Raw genomic sequence first — 15,795 nt, 5'->3', positions numbered from 1 at the left:
CTTGTGCCTGCATTTACTTTGTCCATCCTTCCATTATAGTCCTTTTCATCCTACAATTTCAGCTTCATACGACTGTGCCCTTCATACCACTAGAAAGTCATCCTTATCATTGTATCACCAGCATCTCGTACTACCTGGTACTCAGGGATATTTAATGAGTATCTGCTGATTAATGATTACTTCTGGTGACTGTTGAAATATTGGCCATATTTTGGACAATTTTTGTTGGTGACTGTTGAAATCAGAATTGGCCATATTTTGGACAATCAGTAGGACTTTGCTGAGTGCCTACCATATATCAAGTATATGGCTTTTACTTTGTGAGTTCAGTTCAGTTCGGTCGCTCAGTCATGTTCAACTCTTTGCGACCCAATGAATTGCAGCACGCCAGGCCTCCCTGTCCATCAGCATTTCCTGGAGTTTACTCAGACTCACGTCCATCGAGTCTGTGATGCCATCCAGCCATCTCATCCTCAGTCGTCCCCTTCTCCTCCTGCCCCCAGTCCCTCACAGCATCAGAGTCTTTTCCAATGAGTCAACTCTTCACATGAGGTGGCCAAAGTACTGGAGTTTCAGCTTTAGCATCATTCCTTCCAAAGAAATCCCAGGGCTGATCTCCTTCAGAATGGACTGGTTGGATCTCCTTGCAGTCCAAGAGACCCTCAAGAGTCTTCTCCAACACCACAGTTCAAAAGCATCAATTCTTCGGCACTCAGCCTTCCTCACAGTCCAACTCTCACATCCATACATGACCACAGCAAAAACCATAGCCTTGACTAGATGGACCTTAGTTGGCAAAGTAATGTCTCTGATTTTTAATATGATATCTAGGTTGGTCATAACTTTTCTTCCAAGGAGTAAGCATCTTTTAATTTCATAGCTACAATCACCATCTGCAGTGATTTTGGAGCCCCCCAAAATAAAGTCTGACACTGTTTCCACTGTTTCCCCATCTATTTCCCATGAAGTGATGGAACCGGATGCCATGATCTTTGTTTTCTGAATGTTGAGCTTTAAGCCAACTTTTTCGCTCTCCTCTTTCACTTTCATCAAGAGGCTTTTTAGCTCCTCTTCACTTTCTGCCATAAGGGTGGTGTCATCTGCATATCTGAGGTTATTGATATTTCTCCCAGCAATCTTGATTCAAGCTTGTGTTTCTTCCAGTCCAGCGTTTCTCATGATGTACTCTGCATAGAAGTTAAATAAGCAGGGTGACAATATACAGCCTTGACGTACTCCTTTTCCTATTTGGAACCAGTCTGTTGTTCCATGTCCAGTTCTAACTGTTGCTTCCTGACCTGCATACAGATTTCTCAAGAGGTGGGTTAGGTGGTCTGGTATTCCCATCTCTTTCAGAATTTTTCACAGGTTATTGTGATCCACACAGTCAAAGGCTTTGGCATAGTCAATCAAACAGAAATAGATGTTTTTCTGGAACTCTCTTGCTTTTTCCATGATCCAGCAGATGTTAGCAATTTGATCTCTGGTTCCTCTGCCTTTTCTAAAATCAGCTTGAACATCAGGGAGTTCACGGTTCACGTATTGCTGAAGCCTGGCTTGGAGAATTTTGAGCATTACTTTAGTAGCATGTGAGATGAGTACAATTGTGCAATAGTCTGAGCATTCTTTTGCATTGCCTTTCTTTGGAATTGGAATGAAAACTGACATTTTCCAGTCCTGTGGCCATTGCTGAGTTTTTCAAATTTGCTGGCATATTGAGTGCAGCACTTTCACAGCATCATCTTTCAGGATTTGAAACAGTTCAACTGGAATTCCATCACCTCCACTAGCTTTGTTTGTAGTGATGCTAAGGCCCACTTGACTTCACATTCCAAGATGTCTGGCTCTAGATTAGTGATCATATCATCATGATTATCTGGGTCGTGAAGATCTTTTTTGTACAGTTCTTCCGTGTATTCTTGCCACCTCTTTTTAATATCTTCTGCTTCTGTTAGGTCCATAACATTTCTGTCCTTTATCGAGCCCATCTTTGCATGAAATGTTCCCTTGGTATCTCTAATTTTCTTGAAGAGCTCTCTAGTCTTTCCCATTCTGTTGTTTTCCTCTATTTCTTTGCATTGATCACTGAAGAAGGCTATCTTATTATCTCTTCCTGCTATTCTTTGGAACTCTGCGTTCAGATGCTTATATCTTTCCTTTTCTCCTTTGCTTTTCACCTCTCTTCTCTTCATAGCTATTTGTAAGGCCTCCCCAGGCAGCCATTTGGCTTTTTTGTATTTCTTTTCCATGGGGATGGTCTTGATCCCTGTCTCCTGTACAATGTCACGAACCTCATTCCATAGTTCATCAGGCACTCTATCTATCAGATCTAGGCCCTTAAATCTATTTCTCACTTCCACTGTATAATCATAAGGGATTTGATTTAGGTCATACCTGAATGGTCTAGTGGTTTTCCCTATTTTCTTCAATTTGAGTCTGAATTTGGTAATAAGGAGTTCATGATCTGAGCCACAGTCAGCTCCTGGTCTTGTTTTTGTTGACTGTATAGAGCTTCTCCATCTTTGGCTGCAAAGAATATAATCCATCTGATTTTGGTGTTGAGCATCTGGTGATGTCCATGTGTAGAGTCTTCTCTTGTGTTGTTGGAAGAGGGTGTTTGCTATGACCACTGCATTTTCTTGGCAAAACTCTATTAGTCTTTGCCCTGCTTCATTCCGCATTCCAAGACCAAATTTACCTGTTAGTCCAGGTGTCTCTTGACTTCCTACTTTTGCATTCCAGTCCCCTATAATGAAAAGGACATCTTTCTTGGGTGTTAGTTCTAAAAGATCTTGTAGATCTTCATAAAACCATTCAGCTTCAGTTTCTTCAGTGTTACTGGTTGGGGCATAGACTTGGATATCTGTGATATTGAATGGTTTGCCTTGGAGATGAACAGAGATCATTCTGTCGTTTTTGAGACTGCATCCAAGTACTGCATTTTGGACTCTTCTGTTGACCATGATGGCTACTCCATTTCTTCTGAGGGATTCCTGCCCACAGTAGTAGATATAATGGTCATCTGAGTTAAATTCACCCGTTCCAGTCCATTTTAGTTCGCTGATTCCTAGAATGTCGACATTCACCCTTGCCATCTCTTGTTTGACCACTTCCAATTTGTCTTGATTCATGGACCTGACATTCCAGATTCCTATGCAACACCGCTCTTTACAGCATCGGACCTTGCTTCTATCACCAGTCACATCCACAACTGGGTATTGTTTTTGCTTTGACTCCATCCCTTCATTCTTTCTGGAGTTATTTCTCCACTGATCTCCAGTAGCATATTGGGCACCTAATGACCTGGGGAGTTCCTCTTTCGGTATCCTATCATTTTGCCTTTTCATACTGTTCATGGGGTTCTCAAGGCAAGAATACTGAAGTGGCTTGCCATTCCCTTCTCCAGTGGACCAAGCCAGGTATTTCCCATTTTGCATCTTTGTCTTTCTCTGAGACCAGGCAAGTCACTGAATTAGATCCCAGGTTTCTTACCTCTTAAGCAAAATATTAGAAGTAAACAATTTTTAAGCACCATCCCCCCCCCCAGCTACAAGTTATTCTTGGTCAAAGTAATATACCAAAATTTTCTGACTAGTCCTTAGTGAAGGAGCAATGACTGGGCCATATCTTTTTTTTTAATTGATGTTATTATGGTTATATTTTTACTCAATATATTTATAAACAGTTTTTTTTAAATTATAAGATAATATATATTAAATATTTTGAATAATTCTTAAGTAAATAACATAAAATATGGAAGTTTCCCCCATGCACACACACACACAGCCCTGCATTACCAGAAACTACTGGTAATAATATTTTGCCAGTTCTAGCATCATCGCTCCCCTTTCTAGAGTTGCTATATCAATATTATCGATCAATCTACCTATCACCTCACCCTCCCCAAATCAGCCAAACATATCAGCCTGTCACAAACTCATAACAGACTGCTAAAAGAAGTTCAGTGAAACTTGCAATATACCCCTAAGTTTGGAGTTTGATTTCAGAAAAGGAGAATCTGATATTTCCCAAGCTATCTGTACAATATAAGCATCTTAAGAACAAATTTGTGCCTAAAATAGGGCATCAGACTGATACTTTCAAAAGCCTTTCTGTTTACATTCACTTTTTATACCCAAATTAGCCTGCTTTCTAAACTAAAACAAAATGTTTAAAAAAGTAGAATCTGCGTATGGTGCTGTAAATTCTCCAATCTTAGCACATTCATATGAAAATTTATAGAAAGAAGATTATATGGTGGGGATTAGCATTACAGTGTAAGATGACTTCTGTCCTCTAAATACATCCCATTTCTAGTAATAATTTAAAATCATACTAACAAAAGGTGTACAGCATTTCATGGTTTATGAAATACTTTTCTATGCATTATTTCATTTTAATACTTAGAACAACCCATAACTTTGGTAGTGGGTTATAATCTCTATTTACAGTTGCTAACAGTTCAAAGGAGTAAAGACCATGCAGACAGGATATGGGAAATGCAGGGCTTAAATGCAAATTTATGCCGACAGTCTATCACACTGTTATGACTTCTGAGGTTCAATCAAACTCTCAACTGATACTGAGTGATATCTGCCCACAGGAACTTAGCTTTCCATGGATCTGTTAAGTCTTTAGAAGTCAATTTTGCATGCATTTATTTGGTAAGATGGATTTAAAATTATGATGATAATCTGAGCAAATTGATAAATAACCTTGGAACTCAACTGCTAAAAGTCACATTTAAGCACAATTCCATCTCAAATAAACAAGTCAGTGGGAAATTCAATAGTAGAAACTACGATTTCTCATATCCTATTCAGTAGAATGATGGGAAAAAAAAAAAAACCTCAGAGAAGAAGAAGATATGATATCTGTTAGTTGAAGGAGTTGATTGATATTGAATATTTATTATTTTTAAAGAAATTATATCATTCCAATGCCCTAAAACCTTTTTGACACTATTCCAAGTGGGATATGAAAGTGAAAAACAAAATCCCGTTAATCATAATGCTGGTTCTTACCAAGCATAAAGCTATTTGTAAACAGCTGAATGCTCAACTGACTTTTTCAATTTGCATCTAGATATTGGTCATAGTGTAGTTGCTGGCAAAGAAAATCTAATAAAGTTTTAAAAATCTTAAAATAATAATAACTGCTACCATTAATGTATCTCTGCTACGGTCCAGGTGACTCACATGGGTTATCTCTTTTCTCCATAATAACCCTAAACCAAGGTTCTTTGTAACTCCCTTTTACTGATGCATAAATGGAGCTTTAGAGACTGTATGAAATTTGCCTACATCCATGACTGGTCAGTAGAAGGTTCTAAACTTGGGAGAACATTTGGACTCCCTGGTTCACCAGGATGGCATGTTCTAGAGCAGCAGTGCATAGAGCAGAACAATGAGACAATGAAGGGGATCTGGATCTTTGGGCATTTCCTGTCAGGTACCTGAGGGATTTGATATATGCCACCAGCAATAGTGGGGGTATCACCTGAAAACTGGATTCCCCTCTTGCTGATTAATCCAAAGGTATAACAAAGCCAAAAATTAGAAGAAGGAAGGATTTATTACTTGCAGCAAGTAAGGGGGATACTGGAAATCTTTCCCAAAGCAGTATCTCCCAGAACAGCTAAATGGGGAAGATTTAAGCTAAGGGCACAACTGTATTCATGAAGGGGCTTGGGCAGTCAACAGAATCCAAGCTTTAGTTGACTGAACTCAAGAGGGCTGGAAAAGGTCAACATCATCATATTTAAGGTTCCAGTTGATCTGGACATTGAGTGCTGAAGGCTAATTTTTACCATTGGAATAGAACTGGGAGCCTCTAAACTGATGTATTATCATTGCTGATGTTACTTCCCTTGCCTGATAACAGTTAAGATCATTAATGACTGAGACCTGTTTAAGGGCAGTGTTGTGACCAGGCTTAGATCACAAAAGGCTTTGGCCAAAAATGGCTTCTCTTATGTCAAGAAAGCCATGCCTGGTTCTCTTTCTCCAGGAGCCCCCTTATCTATCTGCACAAAGAAGGACAATGAAAGAGACTTGAAATATTTTTAGTAAGGCTAATCCACCATCACTATATCTGGGGTTAGAGTCCTATCACCAAATAACCACATGAAAGTCATCACTGACTAGATCTAAAAATCTCAAAAAGTGGTCACAGGATACTATATCTTGAATCTACCTCCAAAAAAATTCTTTAACACATTTGTGAAATACTTCATATCAATCTCCCTCAAACACATCCACTGTACCACATCTTTAAAAAAAAAATTACAATGCAAATATGAGGTCACTGACAGATACAATTAAAGAAACCTGTTTAACCTGGCTTAACCCTGTTTTTCCAACACCTATTGATCTGCAAAAACATTTTTCCTCCTGCCATACTGAAACCTAGCAGGACACTGTGGGGCTCCTGGGCATGAAAGTGTTCCCTGTGTCTTGCTTTTAGGGAGCAGATTCCAGCCTCCATGACCTTCCCTAGGTCCCAAAGGATAGGTTCAAACAGTTGCTACTTAGGGAATGAAGAGGATACAGAGACAAGGGAGGGGCAATCAAGAAACAGTAGCAGATCCTTGGGGCAGGGTCCTGGCTCCACTTCAAGGGATACACACAACAATATCTTCGAGTTCTTCTTCCCTGGTGGCTCAGAGGTTAAAGCGTCTGCCTGCAATGCGGGAGACTTGGGTTCGATCCGTGGGTCGGGAAGATCCCCTGGAGAAGGAAATGGCCACCCACGCCAGTATTCTTGCCTGGAGAATCCCATGGATGGAGGAGCCTGGCAGGCTACAGTCCACGGGGTCGCAAAGAGTCAGACACGACTGAGCCACTTCACTTCACTTCACTTTACTTCACTCTACTTCAGAAATAAAACCCCAACAAATGGAAGATGTTAACTACTTGATGAAGCATTCTTCATTCTAGAGAGAAGGCCACAGTTTGAGAACAAGAAAAGCTCATCAAGAATCCCCTTAAGGCCAGAGTAAGGAGTGCAGTCCCTACACACACCCTGATCCTTTCTAGCAACCTGGCCTTTGAACTATTGCTATGAAACTCCTCTCTAAATCTCCCCAGGCTGGGACACAGTTTTTTGAGGGCCTTCGCCCACTGTGTCCCCCCTTTGCCTGGCAAAGCAGTAAAGCTATTCTTTTCTACTTCATCCAAACCTCTGTCTCCAAGATTATTTTTGGAACTGAGGTACAGAGGCCAAGTTTCAACATCAATACCCATAAAATATCCAGGAACAGCTATTCAGAGGAGCACACTGGGAACTCATCCACAAACAGGTTGTTCTCTGTGACCTTTCTAACTCAGGCATCCCACTGCCCCAGAGGTGGAGCCGGAACCCCGAAGACTTCGGGCCTTTGCTCTGCAAAGGGGTATTTTTTGGTGATGTTAAGTGCTCTGTGCAAGAAATGCCACACTCTAATCCTGTCACTTTTCAGATCAATGAGGTAAGTGACAGCAGTTCGAGTTCCCTGTCAGCTTAATTAGAGGAAGTGAAACACAATTATAAGGCATTAGTGCAAGGCTGGTGCAGAGCAACAGAGGGCCCTGAGGGGGAGATCAAAACAGCAGACCACAGGGAAAAGCACTCTCCTCTCCTCCAACAATTTCATTGAAAGTCTTAATTACAATGCTACTGTAGAGGGAAAATTGTTTTATAAATGCCATTACAAACACAGTCTGATTGCAGAAGTCTTTTCATCTAAAAACTAATTAAACCATTATTTCCTCTCAGATTACAATGGTAAAGTGTGTTTTTCATTTATGAAAACAGTTACACAATCTTATGTATCTTATAGAGCATCTTTTTTTTTTTTTTCTTAAGTATGTACAGGCCAAAATGATCTTAGAAATTAGGAGTGCTATGAAAAAGCACTCCTGCAATGCGGGAGACCTGGGTTCGATCCCTGGGTCGGGAAGATCCCCTGGAGAAGAAAATGGCAACCCACTCCTGGAGAATCCCATGGACAGAGGAGCATGGTGGGCTACAGTCCACGGGGTTGCAAAGAGTTGGACACGACTGAGCGACTTCACTTCACTTCATGAAAAAGATAATAGATTAAAAAAAAACCCAGACTATTGTGATACAGACAAAAAACTCAATGAAATATTTTGGCTAAAATGTGAAAATAGGAAGCTTATTTGTATCAGATCAATCATTTTGATGACCACATTTTTTAAAATATTATATTAAAATATTTTTTTAAAAATCCTACAACCAGGTTTGACCGAACACAATTATCTCAAAACTACTAAAATGTAAGCTTTAGGAGGGCAAAGGATTCTGCTCTATTCACAGATGTGTTGATAGCACATGAACAAAAGTTGCCTCCTACTTTACTTGTTGACAGTGAAATCCAGCAAGACCCTGTAGGGCTCCTAGACACCCAAGTCCTTCTGTGTCCTCTGTTTCTTGTTTGTAGGGAATAGATTCCAGCCTTCCTGACCCTTCCTGAGTTCTGAAGGGCAGACTGGAACGGAGGGGATACAGAGTCAAAGGAGGAACAGTCAAGAAACAATAGAGTAGCCGTGGGGTAGGGTCCTGGTTCTGTCTTAAGGGATACACATAAAAATATCCTTGAGCTCTTCTGCAGAAATAAAAACCCCCAACAAGCGAAAGATGTTGATGCTTTTGAACCCTGTTGGAGAAGACTCTTGAGAATCCGTTGGACTACAAGGAGATCAAACCAGTCAATTCTAGAGGAAATCAATACTGAATATTCATTGGAGGGACTGATGCTGAAGCTGAAACTCCAGTACTTTGGCCACCTGATGCAAAGAGCCAATTCATTGGAAAAGACCCTGATGCTGGGAAAGATTAAAGGCAGGAGGAGAAGGGGACGACAGAGGACAAGATGGTTGGATGGCATCACCAACTCAATGGATGTTAGTTTGAGCAAGCTCTGGGAGATGGTGAAGGACAGGTAAGCCAGGTGAGCTCCAGTCCATAGAAGCATGAGAGCCAACTCATTGGAAAAGACCCTGATGCTGGGAAAGATTGAAGGCAGGAGAAATAGATGACAGAGGATAAGATGGCTGGATGGCATCACTGACTCAATGGACATGAGTTTGAGCAAGCTCTGGGAGATAGCAAAGTACAGGTAAGCCATAGTGTGCTGCAAAGAGTTGGACATAACTGAGCGACTGAACGACATTGATGAAGCATTCTTTCCAGAGAGAAGGTCACAGTTTGATAACCATGAGAACCATAGAATTTCATCAGGAGACCATGTGAGGTCAGATTAAAGGAATGCAGGCCCTGTAAATACCTTGATCCTTATCAGCAACACCTCCACCCCCCTACTGCTATAAAACTCCTCAGTAAATCTCTCCAGGGCTGGGACACACAGTTTTTTAGGGCACAAGACCACTGTGTCCCTCTTTGCCTGGCAAATCAATAAAACTATTTCACCCAAAACTTTCTGAGATGTTCCAGTGCACAGAGGGTGAGTTTTGGGCATCAACAGAAAGAAAGCTGCTTTCCAATTGGCTTTGAAGCAATCCCTTAAATTTCAAGTGTTAGAAACAATGGGCTAATTGAGTCAACTGGAATTTCATAGGTTTTCTTTGAACTATTGCATGTAGGTAGACAAAACAGAATATTAATTCTTAAATATAAATTGAAAAGATGAAAACAACCACCCAAAATGGATGCCATTTCCAATTATAGGGGTAATTGAAGAAACAAAAGACCATGTTTTCAAATAAAAAGGAAGAAATGATGCTATAAAGAGGGTCAGTCACTCAGTTGTGTCTGATTCTTTGTGGCCCCATGAACTACATAGTCCATGGAATTCTCCAGGCCAGAGTACTGAAGTGGGTAGCCTTTCCCTTCTCCAGGATATCGTCTCAACCCAGGGATCAAACCAGGTCTCCTGCATTGCAGGCAGACTCTTTACCAACTGATTTATCAGGGAAGCCATAAAGAGGGTAAAACTTACAAATGATTTAGGAGCACGTTCAAGCCATTGCCTTGAAATCACACCATGACTATTGTACTTAACCCCGCTGCTAATTCTTCCCAGCTCTTAACTCTGGAGCCCAACATTACTTCAAGTGGATATTTCACCTACTTCGAAAAGATGAAACACTTTCTGCTTTAAGAAAAGGCAGATAGATTAAAATCTGTGCTGATGAAGCAGAGGTGATTATAAAAGGATTATTTGCTAAACAAAAGGACTCTCTGTAGGCTTGTTTTAAATCCTGAGCTCCTTAAATGGCCCTTAAGTGTTTATTTACTGATCATCAATTATGCTGGGGGTGGGGGAGATAGGATGCTTGTGGAAAGTGAGGGAGAAGGTACTTAAACTGCTAAATGATTAGGAGCCACTGGCAAATGAAGACGAATCTGATAAGAAAATATTTTCTTTTCTCCTCAAAAAGAATACAGAAGTCCAAGGAGAACTTAATATTCACATACAAATACTGAATTTACTTCCATATGTTTAGAAATAACTGAAATAAGGCTATGTACTGAACTCATCATCTCTAATTTTGTAGAGAGAATAGAAGAGAATGAACAGTCCTATTGCAAAAGCTTTAATTAAAAAATTAAACTTTCCCTCCCTCTTGAACTCGAAGGGATCAGGTGGATATAATTTATAAAACACACCATCAAAAGTTTATTTCCCAAAGTCTTTTATCTCACCGAGTCATAGGTAAAACAGCAAGACAAGAACAGTTATTTTTAGCCGTCTCAGTGGTATAGCTTTCTCCAGAGGCAAAACTTAAATCAGATAAGGGTCTCCAAGGACCTGAAAGGAAGGAAACCACTCACTTACTGTATTCAACTCAATCCTCCCCACACAAACTCAATTTTAAAAACCAAGTGAGAAAATATGTTATGGAATATTTAAGGATGAGACAGTGCAGTAAGCACTAGAAACCACATTTCAACAACTGTTAGAGGCTATTACCAATGCCATTGCACGCAAGAAAATTAGCTGTAATTGGGTGAGCGACACAAGCATAGCATAGGGATGGGATTTGAGCAGACACTTAATTAATGGTGTTGGGAAAAGGGAAATGGGATTAATGAATGGTTGATATAAATTCCATTCTGTTATTGGGTTAATCACTGGTCTCATGAAAATTTATTTCCTGGCTAAGATTTATAACAGGGTTTTAAAATATTTTATTCTATTCTGAATAATTTCTAACTTGCATTGTAATTTCTAGAACCATACTAGCCACATAACTTTTTGGTGTGTATGCCTACCCATTTGCCTGCATCATCAGAAAAATGTGGCAAGACCCAAATCTTAAAAGAGAACCCCTCATATGAGTGAGAGAAGATAACTTGGATTTAGCACATTGTTTATATAATTTTGGTAGCTCAGCTGGTAAAGAATCCGCCTGCAATGCAGGAGACATGCATTCCATCACGGGGTTGGGAAGATCCCTTAGAGAAGGGAAAGGCTACCCACTCCAGCATTCTGGCCTGAAGAATGCCATGGACTGTATAGTACATAGGGTCGCAGAGAGTCGGACACTACTGAGCAACTTTCACTGTATATAATTTTGGTCTCACCAATGATTTAATAACCAGGTGATAAGTTTGGTGTCAGAAGAACAAAGCCCCCCATGTCAATGCTGTGTTTCAGTCAATGGAACATTTCCCAGACATGCTTGAGATTCTTTGACTATTCAATTTAATTCTTAGCATTATCATGAAGCTATTCTTAGTCATTTTTGCTTTGCTCATATTTTATCCCATCATATGTCAAATATGTCAAATTGAAGTAACTTTGGATTCAACTACTGACATCAGGGTGTGTGTGTGTGTATTTCTCCCCCCCACCCACCCCCCCGCCTCCCTTCTAATGTTTTTTAAAAGCACTTACTGGGAAATAAAATATTTCTTTGCTTGCTTCTCATCATATCTAAAATCTTTTCTTGTACTTATATTGATTTTTGTATTGAAATGTATCACAATATTTTTAAACCAAAATAATTATTGAGAATATATATATTTTAAAATATATATTTTTAAAAATAGATTTATCTTGACAATTAACTTCGTAGAGGTTAAACTGGCTTTAAATTTACTGAGATACTTATTTTTAACCACAAAATAGACACAATGATGACAATAAAACTGGTGGGAAAAATTTATGAAATCTATTTTATGGGCAAGATACACAAAGAGATAAAATGCTCATATCCAACACCTAAATGTGGAACTGACACATTTTTGTTTTAAAAGGATTCTTGGCCTTAAAGAGCATCTTTTAAAACTGTAAGTCCTCAATAAATATTAGATTAACTGCTTGATGTAATCTAATACCAGAAAAGATACATAATTTTTACTAATTTCATCATTTATTATAAAATGACAAGTTTTGCACAGTTCCTTTGTTTAAGTGGGTTTCCATGCCCTCTTCCAGGGGATCTTCCCAACCCAGGGATTGAACCCAGGTCTCCCACATGGCAGGTGGATTCTCTACTGTCTGAACCCCCAGGGAAGCCTAATTCTATTAATTTCATCATTTATTATAAAATGAAAAGCTTTGCACAGTTCCTTTGTTTAAGCCCTTTATGAAGAGAAATAATTATTATTGGTGTTATCATTCCCTTCTTCCAGGTGAGGAATCAGAGCTTCAGGGAGGTTGAGTGACTTCCCAAAGTGTGTCAAGGTATAAATACAATTTGCAAAAGAAAAAATCTCCCTGTTGAGAACAAAGGAAGAGATCCCCTCCACCACCCCCCAAAATGGGGTTTCCCTGGTGGCTCAGATGGTAAAGAATCCACCTGCAATGTGGGAGACCTGGGATAGATCCCTGGGTCAGGAAAATCCCCTGGAGAAGGAAATGGCTACTGACTCCAATATTCTTGCCTGGAGAATTCCATGAAAAGAGGAGATGTTAGGCTACAGCCCATGAGGTTGTAAACTCTCACACTTTTTCTTAGAGTATTTACTTCAGAAAACTTGCAAGTCTTTTTCTGCCTCTTTTAAACATAGATAAATCTTTTTAACAGTTAATAAGCCTCTTACCAGTTTTACACAGGAGTGTCTTTCTCAAGGACCTAGGCATTATCTCTTTGTGCTGCAAATATCAAGGAAGACACAGTTTCTGTGGCAGGGTAGGAGCCTAACTTCAGCCAGGTCCTCTCCAAGTTGCTCAGCTCTATCATGGTTTAAAGATTCGAGTTGATTTTTTCTTTGGAAAAAGCCGGTAAGCTAATTAAATCATATTCCCTATTACCAAGTGGATCTACGATGGACTGTGTGTGACACAGAGTCCTGTACCATCCTCTTACTTGAGCACTAGTGCTGTTCATCCTGAGAACAGGTATGGGGTAGGTGCCGCCTTAGATCACTGCCAGCAGCATAAAACACATTCCTGTTTAACGCTGCAGTTCAGTTCAGTCCAGTCACTCAGTCGTGTCCAACTCTTTGCAACCCCATGGTCTGCAACACGCCAGGCCTCCCTGTCCATCACCAACTCCTAGCGTTTACCCAAACTTATGTCCATTGAGTCACTGATGCCATCCAACCATCTCATCCTCTGTCATCCCCTTCTCCTCCTGCTTTCAATCTTTCCCAGCGTCAGGACCTTTTCCAATGAGTCAGTTCTTCGCTTATTCAACAATAAAACTATTTTCTTTCTCTTCTACCTTTGTGGAGAGGTTTTCTGATAGGGGAGGAGATCTTATTTTTTAATTATATTCCCCCAGCAGGAAATAGATGGGGAAACAGTGGAAACAGTGTCAGACTTTATTTTGGGGGGCTCCAAAATCACTGCAGATGGTGATTGCAGCCATGAAAATAAAAGACGCTTACTTTTTGGAAGGAAAGTTATGACCAACCTAGATAGAGTATTGAAAAGCAGACATATTACTTTGCCAACAAAGGTCCGTCTAGTCAAGGCTATGGTTTTTCCAGTGGTCATGTATGGATGTGAGACTTGGACTGTGAAGAAAGCTGAGCGCCAAAGAATTGATGCTTTTGAACTGTGGTGTTGGAGAAGACTCTTGAGAGTCCCTTGGACTTCAAGGAGATCCAACCAGTCCATTCTAAAGGAGATCAGTCCTGAGTGTTCATTGGAGGGACCAATGCTGAAGCTGGAGCTCCAATACTTTGGCCACCTCATGTGAAGTGTTGACTCATTGGAAAAGACCCTGATGCTGGGAGGGATTGCGGGCAGGAAGAGAAGGGGGCGACAGAGGATGAGATGGCTGGATGGTATCACCAACTTGATGGACATGAGTTTGAGTGAACCCTGGGAGTTGGTGGTGGACAGGGAGGCCTGGCGTGCTGCGATTCATGGGGTCGCAAAGAGTCGGACACGACCGAGCACTTGAACTGAACTGAACTGAACAGGTGACATATATAATAAATAATAGAGTAGGGATTCAGGTCAGGCCCCTGAATCCATCTGTTGCATCTGCCTGCACATCACAATTATTTATCTTGTGTATTCTTCTGGTTGTGCCCATGTCATACTGTCGCAAAGAAGCCAATTCTGACTCCATGCTGAAACTGTTTCTTTGACTTGCTTTTCATTGCTTTTGTTATTATAATCATACACAATGTCCTGCCTCAGAGAATTCTGCCCCTCTGCCTGACTGTTAAACTAAACTGCCTTTGTTAACAACCCTGTCCACCTGGAAATGCAGGAAGGAAGAAATTAACGTGTCCCCTGTCCGAGGCTTGCCATTCTGGGAGATGTTTGCAAGATAAACGGCCTTTTTACTTTGCTTCCTTACCTCCCACTAATCTCTGCTCTATAAATGAACCTGGCATCCAGACTCCCAGAAGGTGGTTGAGGTGCTAGCCTGCCATCTTCCCAGTTAGCCGAGTCCCCAGTTAAAGTCTCTTCCTTGCCTCAACCCCTCCTCTCTCAAGTTCATCGGCTGGTTAAACAGGGAGCAGAGAGAGCTTGGACTAGGTAACAATATCATAACTTTGAAAATGTCTTTCTTTGGGACATGGCCCTATTTTGTCAACTGAATGGAAGTGGAACTATTAATGTGTGATTTTAGGAAAAAGAATAAACTTTATCAGAAATTGCCTAATTCTCACCCATTTTGGACATTTTGAGGTATAAAAATTTCTGGTATGCTATAATAAGGGAGAATGATTTTAATTAAACTATCATAAATTCCACTTACGTCTCCCTAAATATATATTTTCAAGAAATACACTGTTTCATAATTATTCATCATGAGTTATGCTGTTATTTTGATAAGTTATGTGTTAATAATTGTTGAAATAATAGCACAATCCAGGATAGAAATTAGGGTTCATCAATTTAAATATTTTGGGAAGAGTGGGAGGGACAAATTAGGAGGATGAGATGAACATATACAAACTACTACATATAAAATAAATAACCAACAAGGACCTACTTTACAACATGGGGAGCTATATTCAATGTTTTTAATAGCCTATAAGGGAAAAGAATCTGAAAAAAATATATATGCATAATTGATCATTATTCTATACATCTGAAACTAATACAACAATGTATATCGACTATACTTTGATTAATATGCATATTTTATATATTTACATAATTTTAATTAGATTGTATTATTTAATATGTTTTTAAAATTATTTTTATATTATTATTTATACAACTTTTGAGTGTGAAGAAAAATATCTTAGAGGCCAGCTTGAAGAAAAATTATTTTTTCTACTGTCTTCTCTAATAGCTTCAAAAGTATCACATACATATAAAGAATAAATTTAATGAAAGACATTTAAGACCACTGCTCTAAAAACTACAAAACTTGGAGAGACATATGATGTTCACAGACAAGAAGATTCAAT

General features: G+C 39.7%; 1 protein-coding gene across 5 annotated transcripts in view; it reads right to left on the bottom strand.

Annotated features, from left to right (window-relative positions):
- Nucleotides 1-15,795, bottom strand: part of CTNNA2 (catenin alpha 2) — a 1,217,480-nt gene that overhangs the window by 337,827 nt on the left and 863,858 nt on the right. Inside the window, exon 9 of one of the 5 annotated variants that reach the window (XM_068988298.1) lies at nucleotides 11,516-11,528. The exons of the other annotated variants lie outside the window; for them this stretch is intronic. Coding sequence (XP_068844399.1) covers nucleotides 11,516-11,528 — 13 coding nt within the window. The remainder of the gene's footprint in view (nucleotides 1-11,515; nucleotides 11,529-15,795) is intronic. 5 annotated transcript variants of the gene reach the window in all.

Source organism: Capricornis sumatraensis, chromosome 1 (genome assembly GCF_032405125.1).
Source record: "Capricornis sumatraensis isolate serow.1 chromosome 1, serow.2, whole genome shotgun sequence".
NCBI lineage: Eukaryota > Metazoa > Chordata > Mammalia > Artiodactyla > Bovidae > Capricornis > Capricornis sumatraensis.
The sequence above is the reverse complement of the archived record's forward strand: the minus strand, read 5'-3'. Positions and strand labels throughout refer to the sequence as shown.